The sequence below is a fragment of the Biomphalaria glabrata genome, chromosome 18 (genome assembly GCF_947242115.1).
Source record: "Biomphalaria glabrata chromosome 18, xgBioGlab47.1, whole genome shotgun sequence".
NCBI classification, from domain to species: domain Eukaryota; kingdom Metazoa; phylum Mollusca; class Gastropoda; family Planorbidae; genus Biomphalaria; species Biomphalaria glabrata.
In genome coordinates, this window is record NC_074728.1 from 738,839 (window position 1) to 757,856 (window position 19,018).

The 19,018-nt window shown below is 36.7% G+C and overlaps 1 protein-coding gene across 28 annotated transcripts in view; it reads left to right on the forward strand.

Annotated features, from left to right (window-relative positions):
• Positions 1-19,018, forward strand: part of LOC106059486 (intermembrane lipid transfer protein VPS13C-like) — a 142,241-nt gene that overhangs the window by 39,662 nt on the left and 83,561 nt on the right. For all 28 annotated transcript variants that reach the window (XM_056016728.1, XM_056016735.1, XM_056016721.1 and 25 more), the window contains 13 exons: positions 656-808; positions 1,954-2,038; positions 3,252-3,336; positions 3,437-3,554; positions 7,308-7,422; positions 7,574-7,654; positions 8,944-9,012; positions 11,396-11,552; positions 13,457-13,495; positions 15,825-15,907; positions 16,942-17,051; positions 17,309-17,448; positions 18,337-18,465. In XM_056016728.1, coding sequence (XP_055872703.1) covers positions 656-808; positions 1,954-2,038; positions 3,252-3,336; positions 3,437-3,554; positions 7,308-7,422; positions 7,574-7,654; positions 8,944-9,012; positions 11,396-11,552; positions 13,457-13,495; positions 15,825-15,907; positions 16,942-17,051; positions 17,309-17,448; positions 18,337-18,465 — 1,364 coding nt within the window. The remainder of the gene's footprint in view (positions 1-655; positions 809-1,953; positions 2,039-3,251; positions 3,337-3,436; positions 3,555-7,307; positions 7,423-7,573; positions 7,655-8,943; positions 9,013-11,395; positions 11,553-13,456; positions 13,496-15,824; positions 15,908-16,941; positions 17,052-17,308; positions 17,449-18,336; positions 18,466-19,018) is intronic.

The following is a 19,018-nucleotide window of genomic DNA, read 5'->3' on the forward strand; positions in this document are numbered from 1 at the left end:
TGTGTAATGAGTAGTTTCATCATGTGTGTATATAATACAAAATTACGATATGTTCTGTTGGATCATCATATATGTATAAAAACATGTTCTGTTGGATCATCATATATGTATAAAAACATGTTCTGTTGGATCATCATATATGTATAAAATGTTTTAGTGTCACAGATTTACCTTTCTCAGGGAATATGTTTACTTTTACAATTGTGATGAAGTTAGAAGAGTTTACTTATGTATATCATTAGCTAGCCTTCCTACAGGTCTTATACTAGCTTTCTTACAATACTGTAGTATGCTTGCTAGCTTTCTTCTAAAAGTTCTGAGAAAGAATTTTAAGAGTCAGTCTAATTTCACTTCTGTTAGAGTGTAGTAGATGCATTGAGTATTTTAGGTTGAAATGTCCATGTCTAGAGCGTAAGTAGATGTAAACATTCTGTTGCATTTGACTTCTTTTCTTTATAACTATATATTATAGTCCTGGTTAAGAAGAAATACTTTTTCTGGAGGGTAATTTACTGTACTCTTTTATTGCTATCTGAAAATTTAATGTCATACCTCATCTGCGCTTTAAATTGTAGAGAATTGCCCCCACAAAAATTGATCTCTAAATTTCGTTTTTTTAACCAAATTGTTATTCCATTGTTTTCTTGCTGCATAGACTATCCAATGCGGCCATGGCCAAGTATGATGACATTAAGGCACAGACAGCCGCTGGGGTGATGTACTTGGCAGAACAGCGAAAGTATGCGGACATTGATATTATGATGATGCCTTCATACATCATAGTACCAGAAACTGGAGAGTTCAGGAAGTATGGCTATCAACATAGTCCCTACATGTATATGAACTGGGGCCCTGGGTTCGGATCCTGGTTTACACAGATTTTTAATTTCGGGATCTTTAGGGTGCCTCTGAGTCCACCCAGCTCTAATGGGTACCTGACATTAGTTAGGGAAAAGAAAAGGTGGTTGGTCGTTGTGCTGGCCTCATGACATTTTGTTAACCGTGGGCCACTGAATCAGATGACCTTACATCATCTGCCCTATAGATCACAAGGTCTGAAATGGGAACTTAACTTTTTTTTTATATGAAAAGCTAATTGTCAAAGATAGATCCTATGACCTACCAATTATAGCCTCTTGGTGTATAATTGTACTGATGATAGCAAAATCAAGTCGCAAGCAAAGATAATTACAAATGATTTTATTTATCATAGAAAAATAATTATAAACAAATATATAACTAAGTGGAAATATGCTCCCAGGCCAGTGAGCGTCAGATAGCTTCAAGAGAAAGTGGCACCTTAATACTGTCTACCTGACTGTATGTTCTAATTGAAAAGGAAATCACTCCTTCCATCAACAATATTTTTTTTTTAAGTTTATTCCGCTTTTTATGCAATCAGTTTAACTTTTACCCACATATAAAACAATTTAAATATGCCACTTATGACTAAAACTTGTTTATATTTGATTTTAATATAATCTCTCATGTCTGGTGGTTGAAACTTGGTCTATTTTGCTAACATCTATAGATGTATACATCCAATTTGGAATATGTTACATATGGCAACAGTATTGTAATTTTCCTTGTTCGGCTCATATAAAATAAAAGCACTTATGAAACATTCTACACATTGGCCAGTGGTTAAGTCTGCCTGCTTAGCTCATACCCACATCCCACACATGGTCAGTGGTCAAGTATGCTTAGCTCATACCCACATCCCACACATGGCCAGTGGTCAAGTATGCTAACCTCATACCCACATTGTCATCTAATCTTTTGTTTCCACATTTGCTTAACTTGTCCTTCCTAGGAGAAAGACGGTCGACAAATCTTGTGTGGTTTCACAACAGTCCAACAGACAATGGGATAGAAGGTGAAGGTCCCTTCTTAATAGTATAGTTATAATGATTGGTTCATTTTGAATTCCAACGGTGTTCTTGTATATCTCAGGGATGTCAATATGTTGCTCCTGAATCTTGGCCAACTGACAGTGAAGAGTGAAAAGACTCAGGAAATCACCAAAGACATTAAAGATGTAAGTTTTTTTTATGTAGCTCTTTGAGGTAAACACATTAAAAAATTTAACATGTTACTTTCTGTTCAGCTATTACTTGGTTTAAACACAGTGTGTTTCCGCTATAGATAAACAGTGGCTTTAATATTGTCAAACAGTTACCTGTATCCTAATTGATCACTGTTTTTATTGCATGGGCTGATCTTTAGTCTGGACCAGGGTTCTGTGTTCTGCAGGCTGGGCCTACGGGTTACCAGCTCCTAAATTTTGCTCAAAGTTGACTCCCAGGGATTTGCATAGTTTTTCTTCTTCTTGGGCAAACTAAGATTAAGACTGCTTTCTTGATTCTTAAGGAAAACTGTTGTGATTACAAGGACTCTTTTTTCTCATCTAAAGACAACACGACAGAAACATTCACCTTGGCAGAACGTGTGGTGCTTCTGATCCCAAACTGTATCACTGCAGTTCCTAAGACATCAGTGTGTGGGGGGTGGAACTGCTTTGGGGGTGACATTGTTCAGACCATAGCTAATGCCCAGGTTTGATCCATAATGTGACTGGCAACACAATTACAGACTCTTTGGCCCACCAGGGAGGGCAAATTCCACCCACTGATCAGGCTGTAAGCTTTCATCAAGCCCTGGCTATAATACAAAAAACAGAAATGGAAAAGTGGTTTGAGTGCTGGGACAAGTCCCAAAAAGCCTGTGGAGTCTGGGAGCGCATGAGGCGCCCTGACCGCACTTCCAAGTGGTGGAGGCTGTCCAGGCCTGAGCAAGCTAGCACAGTGCAGTACAGGCCATTGTCCTGTTGGCTCATATTTCTCGCGGCTATGGCCAAATTTTGATTCACGGTGCCCCCGCTGCGGGAAAGAAGAGGAAACCGTGCCTCATATTCTGTTTGACTGCCCCAGACTTGCTGATCTCCGTCTCGACAGGTCTTGGAAACCTAAATTCTCGACATGTATGGCGACATTTATGTACTACGCAAGACAGCAGGGTTTCTGTCTAGGGCTTTTGCAAGAGAGGATTTGAGCCTCTCAAGCCCTCACTCTAATGGAGTTGGATGATGATGATGATGATCCATAATTGCCTTGCATCTAAAAGAGGCCATAGATTGAATGAGTTTTTTGGTTATTCTAGTGGTTTCATAATGAAACCTGTCTGGAAGTGTTGTGAAGAGAGATCCATGTCACCTGATCTTCTGATTGTCTCCTTATGTTTTCTGCCTTCAGTTATCACCTATGGAGCTCACAGACATTGCCTATGACAAGTTCCACCTCAAGCTTGATAATCTGCAGCTCTTGTTTGTTCAACCAGGTAAGTTGTATGAGTATTTTGCAGTTAAAAAAATTCTCTAAATATGAGTCTCAGAGTTATTGTCCAAGATAACTAACTGAACTTCATCTCTCCCCCCCAGGTGATGATTGGCATGAAGAGATGGCTGCCCCCATGTCTCATTTGTTTATCTTGCGGCCCCTGTCACTCAATCTACTTGTGGAGAAGTGTATCATTGCTAATGATGCCAGCTTGCCAATGTAAGTTTGAACCTGCACCAGTCATATGGTTACATTACCTACATCAGTGATGCCCAAACTATGGCCCGCGGGCCGGACGTAGTTTCATCCGGCCCGCCGAACATCGGAACAAAGTGTCGAAAAATAAAAATAGAGATGAATGGATTTCATTCGAATGTAATATTGTCTTATATTCATATTAGTTTTCAAAACGTTTATTTTTCGGCGACCATAGTTGACGTTATTTGTATTCATTCAAGCTGGCCGTGTCCTTGACATCTTGGGTGTATAACACAGGGCATCATTACTGCATTCTTTTGGTTCGTGTTCTTTTGGTGGTAATGCAAGTAGACTCTAAATGAAGAAACTTCTAGAAAAAGGGGACAGATCTTTACTTTTTTTGATAATAATTCAACGGTTTAATTGTTCAGACAAAGTGGCTGCTGTTTATTTTCTGGTACAGAGTGGCTGCTGTTTATATTTTGGTACAGACAAAGTGGCTGCTGTTTATTTTCTGGTACAGACAAAGTGGCTGCTGTTTATATTTTGGTACAGATAAAGTGGCTGCTGTTTATATTTTGGTACAGATAAAGTGGCTGCTGTTTATATTTTGGTACAGACAAAGTGGCTGCTGTTTAAATTTTGGCACAGACAAAGTGGCTGCTGTTTATATTTTGGCACAGATAAAGTGGCTGCTGTTTATTTTCTGGTACAGACAAAGTGGCTGCTGTTTATTTTCTGGTACAGACAAAGTGGCTGCTGTTTATTTTCTGGTACAGACAAAGTGGCTGCTGTTTATTTTCTGGTACAGACAAAGTGGCTGCTGTTTATTTTCTGGTACAGACAAAGTGGCTGCTGTTTATTTTCTGGTACAGACAAAGTGGCTGCTGTTTATTTTCTGGTACAGACAAAGTGGCTGCTGTTTATTTTCTGGTACAGACAAAGTGGCTGCTGTTTATTTTCTGGTACAGACAAAGTGGCTGCTGTTTATTTTCTGGTACAGACAAAGTGGCTGCTGTTTATTTTCTGGTACAGACAAAGTGGCTGCTGTTTATTTTCTGGTACAGACAAAGTGGCTGCTGTTTATTTTCTGGTACAGACAAAGTGGCTGCTGTTGGAAACCAAAACATTAAAAAATATGGCAACATTGTAGGTTTGGGCTGCAAAGAAAAAGATTGCTAATATACGCCTAGTTGGGTGATTTTAGCCATTGACGAGAAAATTAGTTGATGGTAAAGGCGAACTACAGAGCTTCTTGCTTACAGAAATTATTGCTATTGATGTGGCCCGCGACACGAGTGTCGGAAATTAAAAAGGCCCGCAGACCGTACAAGGTTGAGCATCACTGACCTACATCAACATTAAACTTATTGCTGTCGGTATTTATCTTTCTGGATAGGTTTGTTTTTCCTCTACACTCTTGTCTAACAGTTTCCCCTTCCAGACCTTGTGGTCATCTGTCTCTTTGGCCAACGGTTAACAAGAAGGATGTTATGTGGCCAGCACAACTACCAATCCCCTTTACTTTCCCCAACGAAAGACTCAGGGGCGTCCTAAAAATTCTGAAATTCAAAATCATAGCCTTCACAGAGATTCGGTTCGGAAGCCAAGCGCTTAACCACCCAGCCTCCACTCCCACTCTTGTCTAATGTAAGAGAATTTTTTTCCCTCTACACTGTAGGCTATTTAATGTCAGAGGGCTTTCCCTTTACCCCCCTTATCTATCTGAGATAGTTTTCCCTCTACACTGTAGGCTATTTAATGTCAGAGGGCTTTCCCTTTACCCCCTTTATCTATCTGAGATAGTTTTCCCTCTACACTGTAGGCTATTTAATGTCATAGGGCTTTCCCTTTACCCCCTTATCTGAGATAGTTTTCCCTCTACACTGTAGGCTATTTAATGTCAGAGGGCTTTCCCTTTACCCCCTTATCTGAGATAGTTTTCCCTCTACACTGTAGGCTATTTAATGTCAGAGGGCTTTCCCTTTTACCCCTTATCTATCTGAGATAGTTTTCCCTCTACACTGTAGACTATTTAATGTCAGAGGGCTTTCCCTTTACCCCCCTTATCTATCTGAGATAGTTTTCCCTCTACACTGTAGACTATTTAATGTCAGAGGGCTTTCCTTTTACCCCCTTATCTATCTGAGATAGTTTTCCCTCTACACTCTTGGCTATCTAACATAAGAGGGCTTTCCCTTTACCCCCCTTATCTATCTGAGATAGTTTTCCCTCTACACTCTTGGCTATTTAATGTCAGAGGGCTTTCCCTTTACCCCCCTTATCTATCTGAGATAGTTTTCCCTCTAAACTCTTGGCTATTTAATGTCAGAGGGCTTTCCCTTTACCCCCTTATCTATCTGAGATAGTTTTCCCTCTACACTGTAGGCTATTTAATGTCAGAGGGCTTTCCCTTTACCACCTTATCTATCTGAGATAGTTTTCCCTCTACACTTTTGGCTATCTAACATAAGAGGGCTTTCCCTTTACCCCCTTATCTGAGATAGTTTTCCCTCTACACTGTAGGCTATTTAATGTCAGAGGGCTTTCCCTTTACCCCCTTATCTATCTGAGATAGTTTTCCCTCTACACTGTAGGCTATTTAATGTCAGAGGGCTTTCCCTTTACCCCCTTATCTATCTGAGATAGTTTTCCCTCTACACTCTTGGCTATCTAACATAAGAAGGCTTTCCCTTTACCCCCTTATCTATCTGAGATAGTTTTCCCTCTACACTGTAGGCTATTTAATGTCAGAGGGCTTTCCCTTTACCCCCCTTATCTATCTGAGATAGTTTTCCCTCTACACTGTAGGCTATTTAATGTCAGAGGGCTTTCCCTTTACCCCCTTATCTATCTGAGATAGATTTCCCTCTACACTGTAGGCTATTTAATGTCAGAAGGCTTTCCCTTTACCCCCCTTATCTATCTGAGATAGTTTTCCCTCTACACTGTAGGCTATTTAATGTCAGAGGGCTTTCCCTTTACCCCCTTATCTATCTGAGATAGTTTTCCCTCTACACTGTAGGCTATTTAATGTCAGAGGGCTTTCCCTTTACCCCCTTATCTATCTGAGATAGTTTTCCCTCTACACTGTAGGCTATTTAATGTCAGAGGGCTTTCCCTTTACCCCCTTATCTATCTGAGATAGTTTTCCCTCTACACTGTAGGCTATTTAATGTCAGAGGGCTTTCCCTTTACCCCCTTATCTGAGATAGTTTTCCCTCTACACTCTTGGCTATCTAACATAAGAGGGCTTTCCCTTTACCCCCTTATCTGAGATAGTTTTCCTTCTACACTCTTGGCTATCTAACATAAGAGGGCTTTCCCTTTACCCCCTTATCTGAGATAGTTTTCCTTCTACACTCTTGGCTATTTAACATAAGAGGGCTTTCCCTTTACCCCCTTATCTATCTGAGATAGTTTTCCCTCTACACTGTAGGCTATTTAATGTCAGAGGGCTTTCCCTTTACCACCTTATCTATCTGAGATAGTTTTCCCTCTACACTGTTGGCTATCTAATGTCAGAGAATTTTCCCTTCTTCACTATTGGTTACCTAATGTGATTTTTTTTTCATTTATACCCACCGAACTATTTAGGATGTGACTCGAGTATATACAAAAATATGTCTAATATTGTTTATGGAATGATAGAAAAGAAATAACAACAAAGATAACAGTAGTAAGAAGAAAACATGTTTGTACAAGTTTTATTATTATAAGCATGGAATTCGTTTTATTTTTGGTTTTCAAATGTAGTTTTGTGTCACTCCCCAGGCTGAAGACCAAAGTCTTGTTGCCATTAATTTCACTGAGCATCTCTGACAGCAAACTGAACAAGATCATGAATTTAGCAAGCAGTATTCCATTACCTGAACCAGGCCAACAAGAGGTGACCCATATCTTGAATTAATGTTTTTTTGGGTTGTTGTTTTTTTAAATAGAAAATGTGTAGAGTACACTTAGCTACATATTTACATTGTTTCTTAATTAAAAATACAAAATGTGTGCATAATAAATTCACTTTATTTAATTTGTTCCAGATAAAGGATTCTTTTAATGAAGCTGATTTGAGCTTTTTTGAAATCTCTTCCGGAGTTGAGCAAGGGTTTGCAGGCATTAAGGTGATTACCTGTATTTAGTTTATTGGACTAAACTAGCCTTTAAAATAAGGGAGAGAAATTTTCTGCTCTCAACCTAATACATTAGGACGCTGACTCATGATGTGAGCAGTATTACATGAGTCATCCTCGGAGGTCCTAGGGAAATAGTGAAAGACAATTAAGCCATGGGTCACCAATGACATCCTTGATTTATGGGATGCAAGAAGAGAACTAAAAAAGAAAATTAACCCTTTGCTGGCAGAAGATTATAGTTCAACCAACAAAGAGCTGTGCACGAAAATAAAGTCGTCAAAGAAAGGATAAATGACCAGTGCAAAATAATAAGACTGCTGCTTGAAAGTTTTCAGCAGCAAAAAAAAAAAAAAAGCCTATGAGACATTAAATGCTTGAACCTCAAACCCTGCTCCATCTCCCTGGAGGTTTGGGCTAGGATGTAACCATCTTCAATTTTGAAGGAATAACCACAAAGCAAACAAATAGACAGGAAACCTTCTGGATCTTTGTCCCAGTTTGCTGAGAATAGCTAGGCTTCTTATATGTTGACCATGTAGAATTAGATATTTCTTTATCATTTAATTCTTGTGTAACCAATAGACTGAAACAGTTCATGAGATATTTCTATAAATCAAATAAGAACATAAAACTAAAATGTTATTTAACCTTGGTTAGGCCAATAATAGAATATGCATCCTCCGTTTAGGGACCCCTCAACTCAAGAAAATATTAAGAAACTAGAACAGACACAAAATAGAGCAGTGCGATTCATAACAAACGAATATTCACATTTGACTAGAGTAACACCTTTAGTAAAATCACTAAATTTAGAAAGCCTTCAGGACAGAAGGCTCAAAAGTAAAGTAGCAATCATACATAAAACACTGAACCATAATCTTCAAATACAAAAACAAAATTTAATAAAATACTCTGAAAGACACAAAGATAAAGGCACATTCCTCATCCCATATGCTAGGACAAATTTGTACAAATACTCCTTCTTCCCTAGTGCATGGAATGGGTTGCCTGAGCTAGCCAGGAAAACCAGTGACTTGGCAGAATTTAAGTCATTGGTTAATATGCATGACTAAATGCATGACGCGTAGGACGTAATCATCTTCTTTTTTGAAGTAACGTCTGTATTATATAAGATAAGATAAGATGTTTGTGACAAAAGTGACACTTTCTAAATTCTTATGAAAAATAGACTCGGTGTAGAATAGGAATTTACAAATGACAATTATGTGCAATATTTATAATTATTTCTGTTGTAAAAATGTGTTCCTTTCTTCTAGGCCCATTCAACTACAACACCAGATTATACCAACAAGACTCAACTAGCCTTAACCTTTGAACTCCACAAGGTAGGCTTCAGTTTATCAGTTTTAGTTTGTATTAGTTTAAATACATTCTGTCATTTTGTTTCCTTTTTAGATTAATAGTGTGTCATGGTAACTTAAATGACTATAAAATCTGCATTTGTTTTGTTAATGTGTACATGAAAATCTTATTTTTGTAAGGTTTAATCTGTAATATGTGTGTAACACAGAGATACCTGCTTAAACAGGTCTTCCCAGCATCCTAACAATGCTCAGACACCACCACCTGCGCTTTGTTGGTCATGTCTGTAAGATGTTGGACAAAAAAGTCATCCTTTACGGAAAACTTGGGACTAGCTTAAGGAAAAACTGGTCGACCCAATCTCCGATACATGGATGTAATCAATCAGGACCTCAAAGCAGTGGACTGCTGGGAAGACACTATTTGGAGAGAGCTTATGACCAAGAAAGCTGTGGACATTGATGTTGACTACTGGGAAGACACTATGTGGAGAGAGATTATGACCAAGAAAATTGTGGACATTGATGTTGACTGCTGGGAAGGCACTTATGTGGAGAGAAATTATGACCAAGAAAGATGTGGACAGAAAAAAAAGCATTGGCCTCAGGTTGCCAGACGAAAAATGGCTGGCTCCTTTACTACCAAGGTGAATGCCACCTTACCTGCATTATATATCTATGGGAATGCCTCTCAAAAATAGGGCTCCACAGTGATATGGCAAGGTGTTCTACGAGATGAACTATAGTTGTTCTTCGACTGAAGGAGATCAGCTATAATCTGCAATAATGCAACATGAGTGAGCTTGAGGTTGTTGGCTGCCTTCAAGGGCTAGGGTTAGGGGATTTCTTTTTGTGGCTATAAATCCCTATTTTGGAGGACCATTTTTAACTCTTTCTCTCCTATTTGATGATACTATCATTGTTTGGACTCTATTAAATTAATTTTTGTTTTTTATAAACATTAATACGTGTTAAAAAGAGCATGGATTCCCCTTCAAATCTAAACCAAATAAAATATTTTGTAATAATAGAGTAATAGAAGCTTAATCATAACAGGAAAGTGAACTGTAAATGAACAAAAAGGAATAATTTGGTCAGATCTTGGAAAATAATTACAGAGAAAGAGTTGACCATAATGGGTAAAACTGGTGCCTGCATGGGTGTTAGAGGAGTCAAGTCTTTTTTTCTGTCTGGCTCATTTATCTTGACGTGCTGAGATAATAGTTTGCTTGTTGACACGTCTCTCCACAAAGTTCTGTCTTGGATTATGTCTACCTGGTAGTCAACATACATTCCCACCCTGATTAAGTATATACACATAATGGAAGTAGGGTAAACCAGTTTGCCTGATGTCTGCTGCAAGCTGTTCATAGAGGATGGCTTCAGGATTTTATTTCATTTGGTGAACATGACCAAACCAATTCAGCTAGTGTTATTTGAGGAGGGTGAATATACTGGGAAGACTCAATTGACGAAATGTTTCAGTTTCAGTGTCACTACCTTGTCCTGTCCTGGGACTTTCAGAATATGTGGAGACAGTGCAAGTGGAATTTATTTATTTTACTCTCTTGCTTAGCACATGTAGCTAGTCTCTTGTTCAAATGTATTAAGACACAGCCATCATAGACTCTAGACGCATCCATTGTGCATTCTAGAATCCATCATGTTTTTGGTTGTTTTGGTTTTCCCAAACACTTTAGCTTATTGTTTGTAGACACACAAGTTTGTTAGCATCAAACTTCCACTCCAAGTGGGCTGTTTCATACTTACTATCGACTACATAGAGAAAAGCCGCTGGCTGCACATGGTTTCTGAAAGAGTCTTTCACAAGGGTCGCAGGACACACATTCGGGACCCAAAGAAGGGCACTGCTGAAAACAGGCTCAGAAGAAAAAAAAAGTTAAATAGATCCTTTGGAGACAATGGCTTTGTCTGCATTGGATGTGGCAAATTTTGCAGACCTCAACTTGGTTTGTGTAATCATGTGAAATATTGCACTCATCCTTAATCTTCATAATCGAAGACAGTACCTTATAATCAGCTATATAATCCTAGTGAAGACGGGTATTCTAATTTGGGGATCTTTAGGGAGCCTCTGAGTCCACCTGACTCCTATGAGTACCGGACATTAAAGGCAGTTGGTCATTGTGCTGGCCACATGACACGCTCATTAACCGTGGGCCACAGAAACAGATGACTTTTATACCATCTGTCTCGTAGATCACAAGGTTTGAAAGGGAAACTACTTTTTTTTAAACCTATATAGTGTCTCAAATCATTTGAATTGTTTTGCGTTAGAGTGATTTTTTTACATTTCTTGACACACAATATTTCAATTTGATTTTATGAATTATTTGTTTTATTTTGTAGATTTCTGTTTAAAAAATATTTTTTTTGTTTGTTTCAGATTTCTATTGAAATCTTAGAGACTGTGGACAAGATGGAAGTGCCATTCCTGAAACTGATAGTTAACAACATTGGACTTAGTGTGAAAGTTCGATCATTTGACATGGCTGTGCAAGGTTGGCTGGGAGCTGTCTACTTGCAACATCTTCAGTACGTTGGTAAGGTGATTTTGTATTATTTGGTAGACTATAAGTCCTTTCACTTTATAACAGCATTGGGTCCTGAGCCATGTGTCAACTGTTTCTATTTATCTCTTTGCCTTATGGTAACATTTGAAGTGATTTTTATATACATTAAAACTTTTCTTATCTGTAACCTGCAAGCTTTTGCAATAGGTAACATTCCTTATTTTGTTGTTCCATTTTACTGACTTACATTTTGGTCAATAATATGTATTATTTTCATTCTTCTTAAATTGGGTTATCATAAGGTACCCAAACCATTGGGCCATTTAATGTTAAGTGTTTTAGATCTAAACTCATCAGCTGCTTACTTCTCAATTCTTGAATGAAATTTTAAATGGCAGAGGTTGGTAGGATTTCTTTATTGTTTTGAAATTCTTTCTTGTCCAAATTAACTCCTTTATCAAAACCTAATACCTCTTTATGCATCTTCTCCTTCCTAGAAGTTAACATGTTGTTTTTAATAGAGAGTATCTATTAACTTTACATTATCTATTAAAAATATATATTTATTGCTTAAAATTTGTAATGGATTTGGGTAAAGATATTTAGGATTGTAATGGTAATAGGGAGGTCAAGTTTGGTGATTCATCATATGGATGAAGGTATTTAAGATTAGGGAGAACAGATACAGTTGTTATGCTAGGTTTTTTTTTCTAACGTGCTTTTGTATAGTGCAATTTCATGCTGATAGCATCCACAGAGTGCTACTGTCTTTTGTGGACCAGGACAGGGGGGTGTATCTGGCAGAAGATTTCTTTGCTATCTTTAGGGGCTCAGCAAACATAACTCTACTAGAGTTGGGATTCAAACTTGGGCCCCCTTTATAGGTAACCAAGCTACTTATGTCACTCAGCCACACTTCAATGTGAAGTCGTGATATGGGGAATAGAGATGTCAGTTAACTCTTTATCTCTGTTATTATTTTGGCACTTTCTGACAGAATTTTTTTATTTTTCACCTTTGAACCTTCTACCATGTTATGATTGAATTTCAATAACATTTTTGTTTGTAATCAGAAAACGTAACTTTTGGTATAGATTTACAGGAGAATAAATGCTCTTTTTATAAAACACAAATTACAGTTAACAAGACCAAACATTAATTTAAAAGAGGTCAAATCAACGATGATATCGTTAATTAGGAGAGAAAGAGTTAAGTTAGTGGTTCTATGGAAGCAGGTGTTGTAGTTTAGGGAGAACAGATTTCATTGAAAACATGTTCCATTATAAATGATATGTTTGTCCATGGAAGGAAACTGAAGTTGAAGAAGTGTTACATTGATAAACATTCCTGAGTTATTTAAAAAATTTTTCACTTATCATTAATAAAAAATATTGATTGATGTTTTTAAAAAACTAGGTTTGATTTGGCAGTAGTTGTAGAGAAAAATTGTAATAAAATAACATGGTTAGTTATGGTAATTTATAATTGCACACAATTTGTTAAATAAAATTCCTTAGAGACATTTTGAAAACCTGGTGGCTGGAAGTTAAGAGTTTTTTTTTTTAGATTAATTGAAATAAAAATTCACTAATCACATCTAATCACTTTACATTCTTTTTCTAATAACTGGAAATGAGGTGTGTGAAGCTCTAAGTCAATGGTTCACAGTAATCTAGTACTTGATAGTCACTGTAACTGTCTCTGCTTCCTCAGACAAAAAAAAACAACCATTTCTTGACTAAACTATTTATGTGGCCAGTCCTGTGTTGTGTACCCTTCCTTTCTTTTTGTTGAATCTTTGAATGAGTTCCTGATCAAACTAATAACTTTATTTCCCCTGTATGTTGTGTTGCTAATTATTTTCCTTTGTGAGACCTTTGTGTTCATTTTTGTAGCCCACCCCCAACTAATCCAACTAAGTTTCTCTCACACAGTTTCTGAAGGAATCAAAGAGCAACTGAAAAAATTTGAAGGTTAGTGTTCTCCTGCTATTGAAACTGTAGAGCAAGCAATGACTAGCTTCTCAATGACTGGTCTAGTTTAGGTATTGGGTGAAACAATGAAACTACATTGAGTATTATGAAGTTAAGATTTTTGCTTACTTTAAAGAAGATTATGTAGCTTAACCCTAACAGCAACAAGCGTCTGAAACAAACTGTCCCCTATGACCAGTACTGGGATCCCTCCGACAGGACTTGGGGTGAAGAGCTCCTGGTCCAGGCCTGTTCGTTGTGTAAAAGCCTTTCCAACAATCAGCGACATAATGACTCCCGATTCCCTACTGGATTTTATCAAAGGTCCCCTATTACCTGAGCTCCTCAGTGCCCCACCCCTCTTTATTTAACCCTTACTATCTTTTAAGCTCTAGATCTAATGAAAATCAATATTTTCTATCAATTGATCTCTTGCAGTATCATTCAATGGAATAAAATATTATTCTTTATAAAATTCGTTCTTTTTAGAGTCTAAATCAACTAAAATACCAATCAACTTTAGGCTTATTACAAGCCTAGACCTAACTTTTACATGCCTGGTTCATGTTTTATGCAAATTTTCTGAAATTTTTCCTGTAAAATCACACCAATTCAATGTAAACACTGGGGTGCAGCCATTTGCAAATCTAAACATGTAGTTTAATTATGATTGGTAGGTTATCTTTAGATGGGTAGTTCAATTTTTAAAATGAAATAGGCAAATTACCAAAAAAGTGGCCCACTGGCAGAGTGGCCATTTTTGAAATTACAGAAAAAGCAGTCCACCAGTCTGGTAGTGTTAATCACATGTTTAAAGTTGTAATGATTAATATTTATTATATTGATTTTCTTTAAGAAGCTTATTTAAAAAAAAAGGTTTATTCTTCAAAATGACGACTTAATAATTAATGGTTTGAATATATTAAGCCATCATCCATGGATTCACCTCAGAAGATTTAATTGGCTTAATAATGTTCTTATTTTGGTTTACATGTTTCCCATATTCCTTCAGAGTTGAAGATTATTACATCCTTGCCCAAACCTTCTCCATGCTGGCAAATAGGGTTCAAACCTGGGACCTCAGAATTGATGGTCCAGAGTGCATACCACATGCCCAGGCAGCCATCCATTTTTTATAGAGGGAATATCAGTAGCATATAAGAAAAGACCTATTTCTGAAATCTAATATATCAAATTATAGAGGGAATATCAGTAGCATATAAGAAAAAATACCTATTTCTGAAATCTAATATATCAAATTATAGAGGGAATATCAGTAGCATATAAGAAAAGACCTATTTCTGAAATCTAATATATCAAATTATAGAGGGAATATCAGTAGCATATAAGAAAAGACCTATTTCTGAAATGTAATATATCAAATTATAGAGGGAATATCAGTAGCATATAAGAAAAGACCTATTTCTGAAATGTAATATATCAAATTATAGAGGGAATATCAGTAGCATATAAGAAAAGACCTATTTCTGAAATGTAATATATCAAATTATAGAGGGAATATCAGTAGCATATAAGAAAAGACCTATTTCTGAAATCTAATATATCAAATTATAGAGGGAATATCAGTAGCATATAAGAAAAGACCTATTTCTGAAATCTAATATATCAAATTATACAGGGAATATCAGTAGCATATAAGAAAAGACCTATTTCTGAAATCTAATATATCAAATTATAGAGGGAATATCAGTAGCATATAAGAAAAGACCTATTTCTGAAATGTAATATATCAAATTATAGAGGGAATATCAGTAGCATATAAGAAAAGACCTATTTCTGAAATGTAATATATCAAATTATAGAGGGAATATCAGTAGCATATAAGAAAAGACCTATTTCTGAAATGTAATATATCAAATTATAGAGGGAATATCAGTAGCATATAAGAAAAGACCTATTTCTGAAATCTAATATATCATATTATAGAGGGAATATCAGTAGCATATAAGAAAAGACCTATTTCTGAAATCTAATATATCAAATTATACAGGGAATATCAGTAGCATATAAGAAAAGACCTATTTCTGAAATCTAATATATCAAATTATACAGGGAATATCAGTAGCATATAAGAAAAGACCTATTTCTGAAATCTAATATATCAAACAATGTGTTTCTAATAAGCATGGTTTTTCTTTAAATTTAAGGTCATGGCATTATGCTTTGTTCACATATTTCTCAAACCAGTTTCACTATTGCTCACTGCTAGTGATTGAAAATATGTCTCTTTCTGTGCATATGTATGTTGTTGTTCTTGGCTCATTAGCTCTGCATCTGTTGTGAACACATTGTTCTTTTTATTGGTCAGTGAAAACAGGTGAAATGATTAACATTATCAATACCCCATTCCTTGAGGATGATCAGTACTTGCTGTACATCAATTACTTACAGGTGAGTACTTCATTGAAATATTTGACAAAATGGGATGTTGAAACATAATTCTTTAATATATTTTTTTTTTTTTTTTTTTGCAAGTTTGTGTTTCTTCAGAAATTAAGATTATTTTATCCAGCCCAACCCTCTTGACGTTTGTAGGCAGGGTTTGAACTCAGACCATTGTGATGAGGAAGTCCAAACCCCATTTAGATGTCCACATATGGTTCCAGATGACCGCATCCTTTTTATGAACCATTTGACCCGGGAAAAGATTTTATCCCATAGCCAGTATGAGGAATCGGCTCATCACCAACCCCATTGTCTGGAGTCCCCCTGCAACGATGATCATTTTATCACATCTGTCTGGTCATAGAACACGGTCCCTTGAGCCAACAACATGAGTTCCTCCTCTCATGTGAGGCTGGAGGCGAAGCCCACTGGGGGGGGGGCCTCCATATGCCTACAATGTGCTACTGCCCCCGTGGGAGGACCATCACCGCCCGTATGGCCCCCATTGGGGAACAAAGCAAAGGGTTTCACACTGGTTAGCAAGCCTTTCTCACATCTCCACCTCGTGCAAGTATTCTCACTAGAGCATACCGTGGTAGCTCACTGGGAGCCCTGTTGTTCACGTACTTAGCCTTTCCACTTCCCCAGGCAGACGTTTCCATGGAGGTGCCACACTGAGGCGACGGAGGCATTTCTATACCCCACAACCAAGCTGTTAGTAGCTATCTATGAATGCTGCTCTTGGTACAAGAATTAGGCTCATGTGCTCCTTCCTTATCAAACTCTATTTGAGGGAGGGCCTGAGATACTCAAATTCTCTTTAGCAAAAGACCTTTATTGCTTTATTGCTGGCTCACAACATACCTAGTTATAATTTCAACTTAGGAAGAACCCTTTGATTGTAATGTACCACATGACTATCTCAACATTAAAATTAATTGGTTAAGCTCTGAAGATTTCCATATCACAGTTAATTCAAATAATTCGTCTTGATCACCAAAACCTTACTGTGTAAAGACTTAAATCTGTCTTCTCTATAGGCTGACAAAAAATGTCCTGATTTTGCAACAACATACCAGAACATAGCCCAGTCTATCACAGTAGAATTTTCTACACTGGACATAATCTTACACCATGGTGTACTCATCAGGTAAGTCTAAATAACAAAACATTGTTTAGTACAGTTCATGACTGTAGTTTTTTTTAACACTGGACATAATCTTACAATCCCTATTAGCCCAATATATATATATATATATATATATATATATATATATATATATATATATATATATATATATATATATCAAGAAAGAGCATTTTAAAAATTGTTTAAGACATAGGTTATCCTTAGTAATATTAAGTATGGAGTTCAATTTTGCTAAAATTCAGGTATTTATATTTCAGCTTAATGCAGTTTGCCCAGAAGTTTCAGCCCCAAGAGGTAGTACCTACACCCAAAGATAGTTTTGAACGGAAGTCAAGACAAAGCAGCATGACATCTCTTGGATATTCAACTTTCTCTAATTTAAGAGACGCCAGCAGAGGTTAGAACTTTGTGCTATAGCTATTTGACTTTATCTATAAACTGTAGAACAGAAGTTAGAACTTATTGCTAGAGCTATTTGACTTTATCTATAAACTGTAGAACAGAAGTTAGAACTTACTGCTAGAGCTATTTGACTTTATCTATAAACTGTAGAACAGAAGTTAGAACTTACTGCTAGAGCTATTTGACTTTTTCTATAAACTGTAGAACAGAAGTTAGAACTTATTGCTAGAGCTATTTGACTTTATCTATAAACTGTAGAACAGAAGTTAGAACTTATTGCTATATTTGACTTTGAATTTATATTTGACTTTATCTATAGACTGTAGAACAGAGGTTAGAACTTACTGCTAGAGCTATTTGACTTTATCTATAGACTGTAGAACAGAGGTTAGAACTTACTGCTAGAGCTATTTGACTTTATCTATAAACTGTAGAACAGAAGTTAGAACTTATTGCTATATTTGACTTTGAATTTATATTTGACTTTATCTATAGACTGTAGAACAGAGGTTAAAACTTACTGCTAGAGCTATTTGACATTTTCTATAAACTGTAGAACAGAAGTTAGAACTTATTGCTAGGGCTATTTGACTTTATCTATAGACTGTAGAACAGAAGTTAGAACTTATTGCTAGGGCTATTTGACTTTATCTATAAACTGTAGAACAGAAGTTAGAACTTATTGCTGAAGCTATTCGACTTTATCTATAAACCATAGAATAAATTGCTTGATTGTTTGCCATAACCATATGTTTAAGACTGACTGCTCAAAATCTTAAAGGGTTAAAGGCGTTAAGGGTTACACTTGTTTGAGATATTCTGAAACCAATGATGTCAGAATGTTGACTCAAATTTGTGTTCTTTCTTTACAAAATGTGTACAGTCAGCAGCTCCATGAGCAAGAAGTCAGTGGGAATTGAAGTGGTGATGATGAAACTAAAGGGAGTGATTGACAGTATCCAGCTTAGTCTGTGCAATGAGATGAGTATAGTCATGCACTCCAAGATTGAAGGTTAGTTCTATGTCTCTGTGTTTGGGCTTAAGTCTTGCAGCTCAAACATACCAAACTGACAAACAAAAGCTGTCCATCAGTCAATCTCTTGATCTATTTCCATTCCTATTGCTTTCTCTTGCTCCATAACATACATGCCAAAAGAGAAAAATGAAAACAAGGCCATTTCTATTTAACATGGCATCACACCTTAGAGCACCTAAAATCTGTAGGCACTAGCTGAGTCAGGATTTGAAGCCAAGCTGTTTAAGCCACTGGGCCACACATCCCACTTCCCTATCTGCTGAGAGAGTATGTCTTGGTATGACCATTGCTGAGAAAAAATGGACAGAGACTAGAGAAAGAAAGAAAGTTTTTTATGTGATAGCCTCCAGACAGAGTCATTCTCATGACCACATTTGTCCTGTCATGGTAGATTTTACCCAAGAAGAAGCAATCTACATCAGTCACTCTTCTGGCTGTATCCATTGTCTTTTAAGACAGAACCTTGGTTAGGCCAAAATAGAATATGCATCCTCTGTTAGTGACCCCTCAGTACAAGAAAATATAAAGA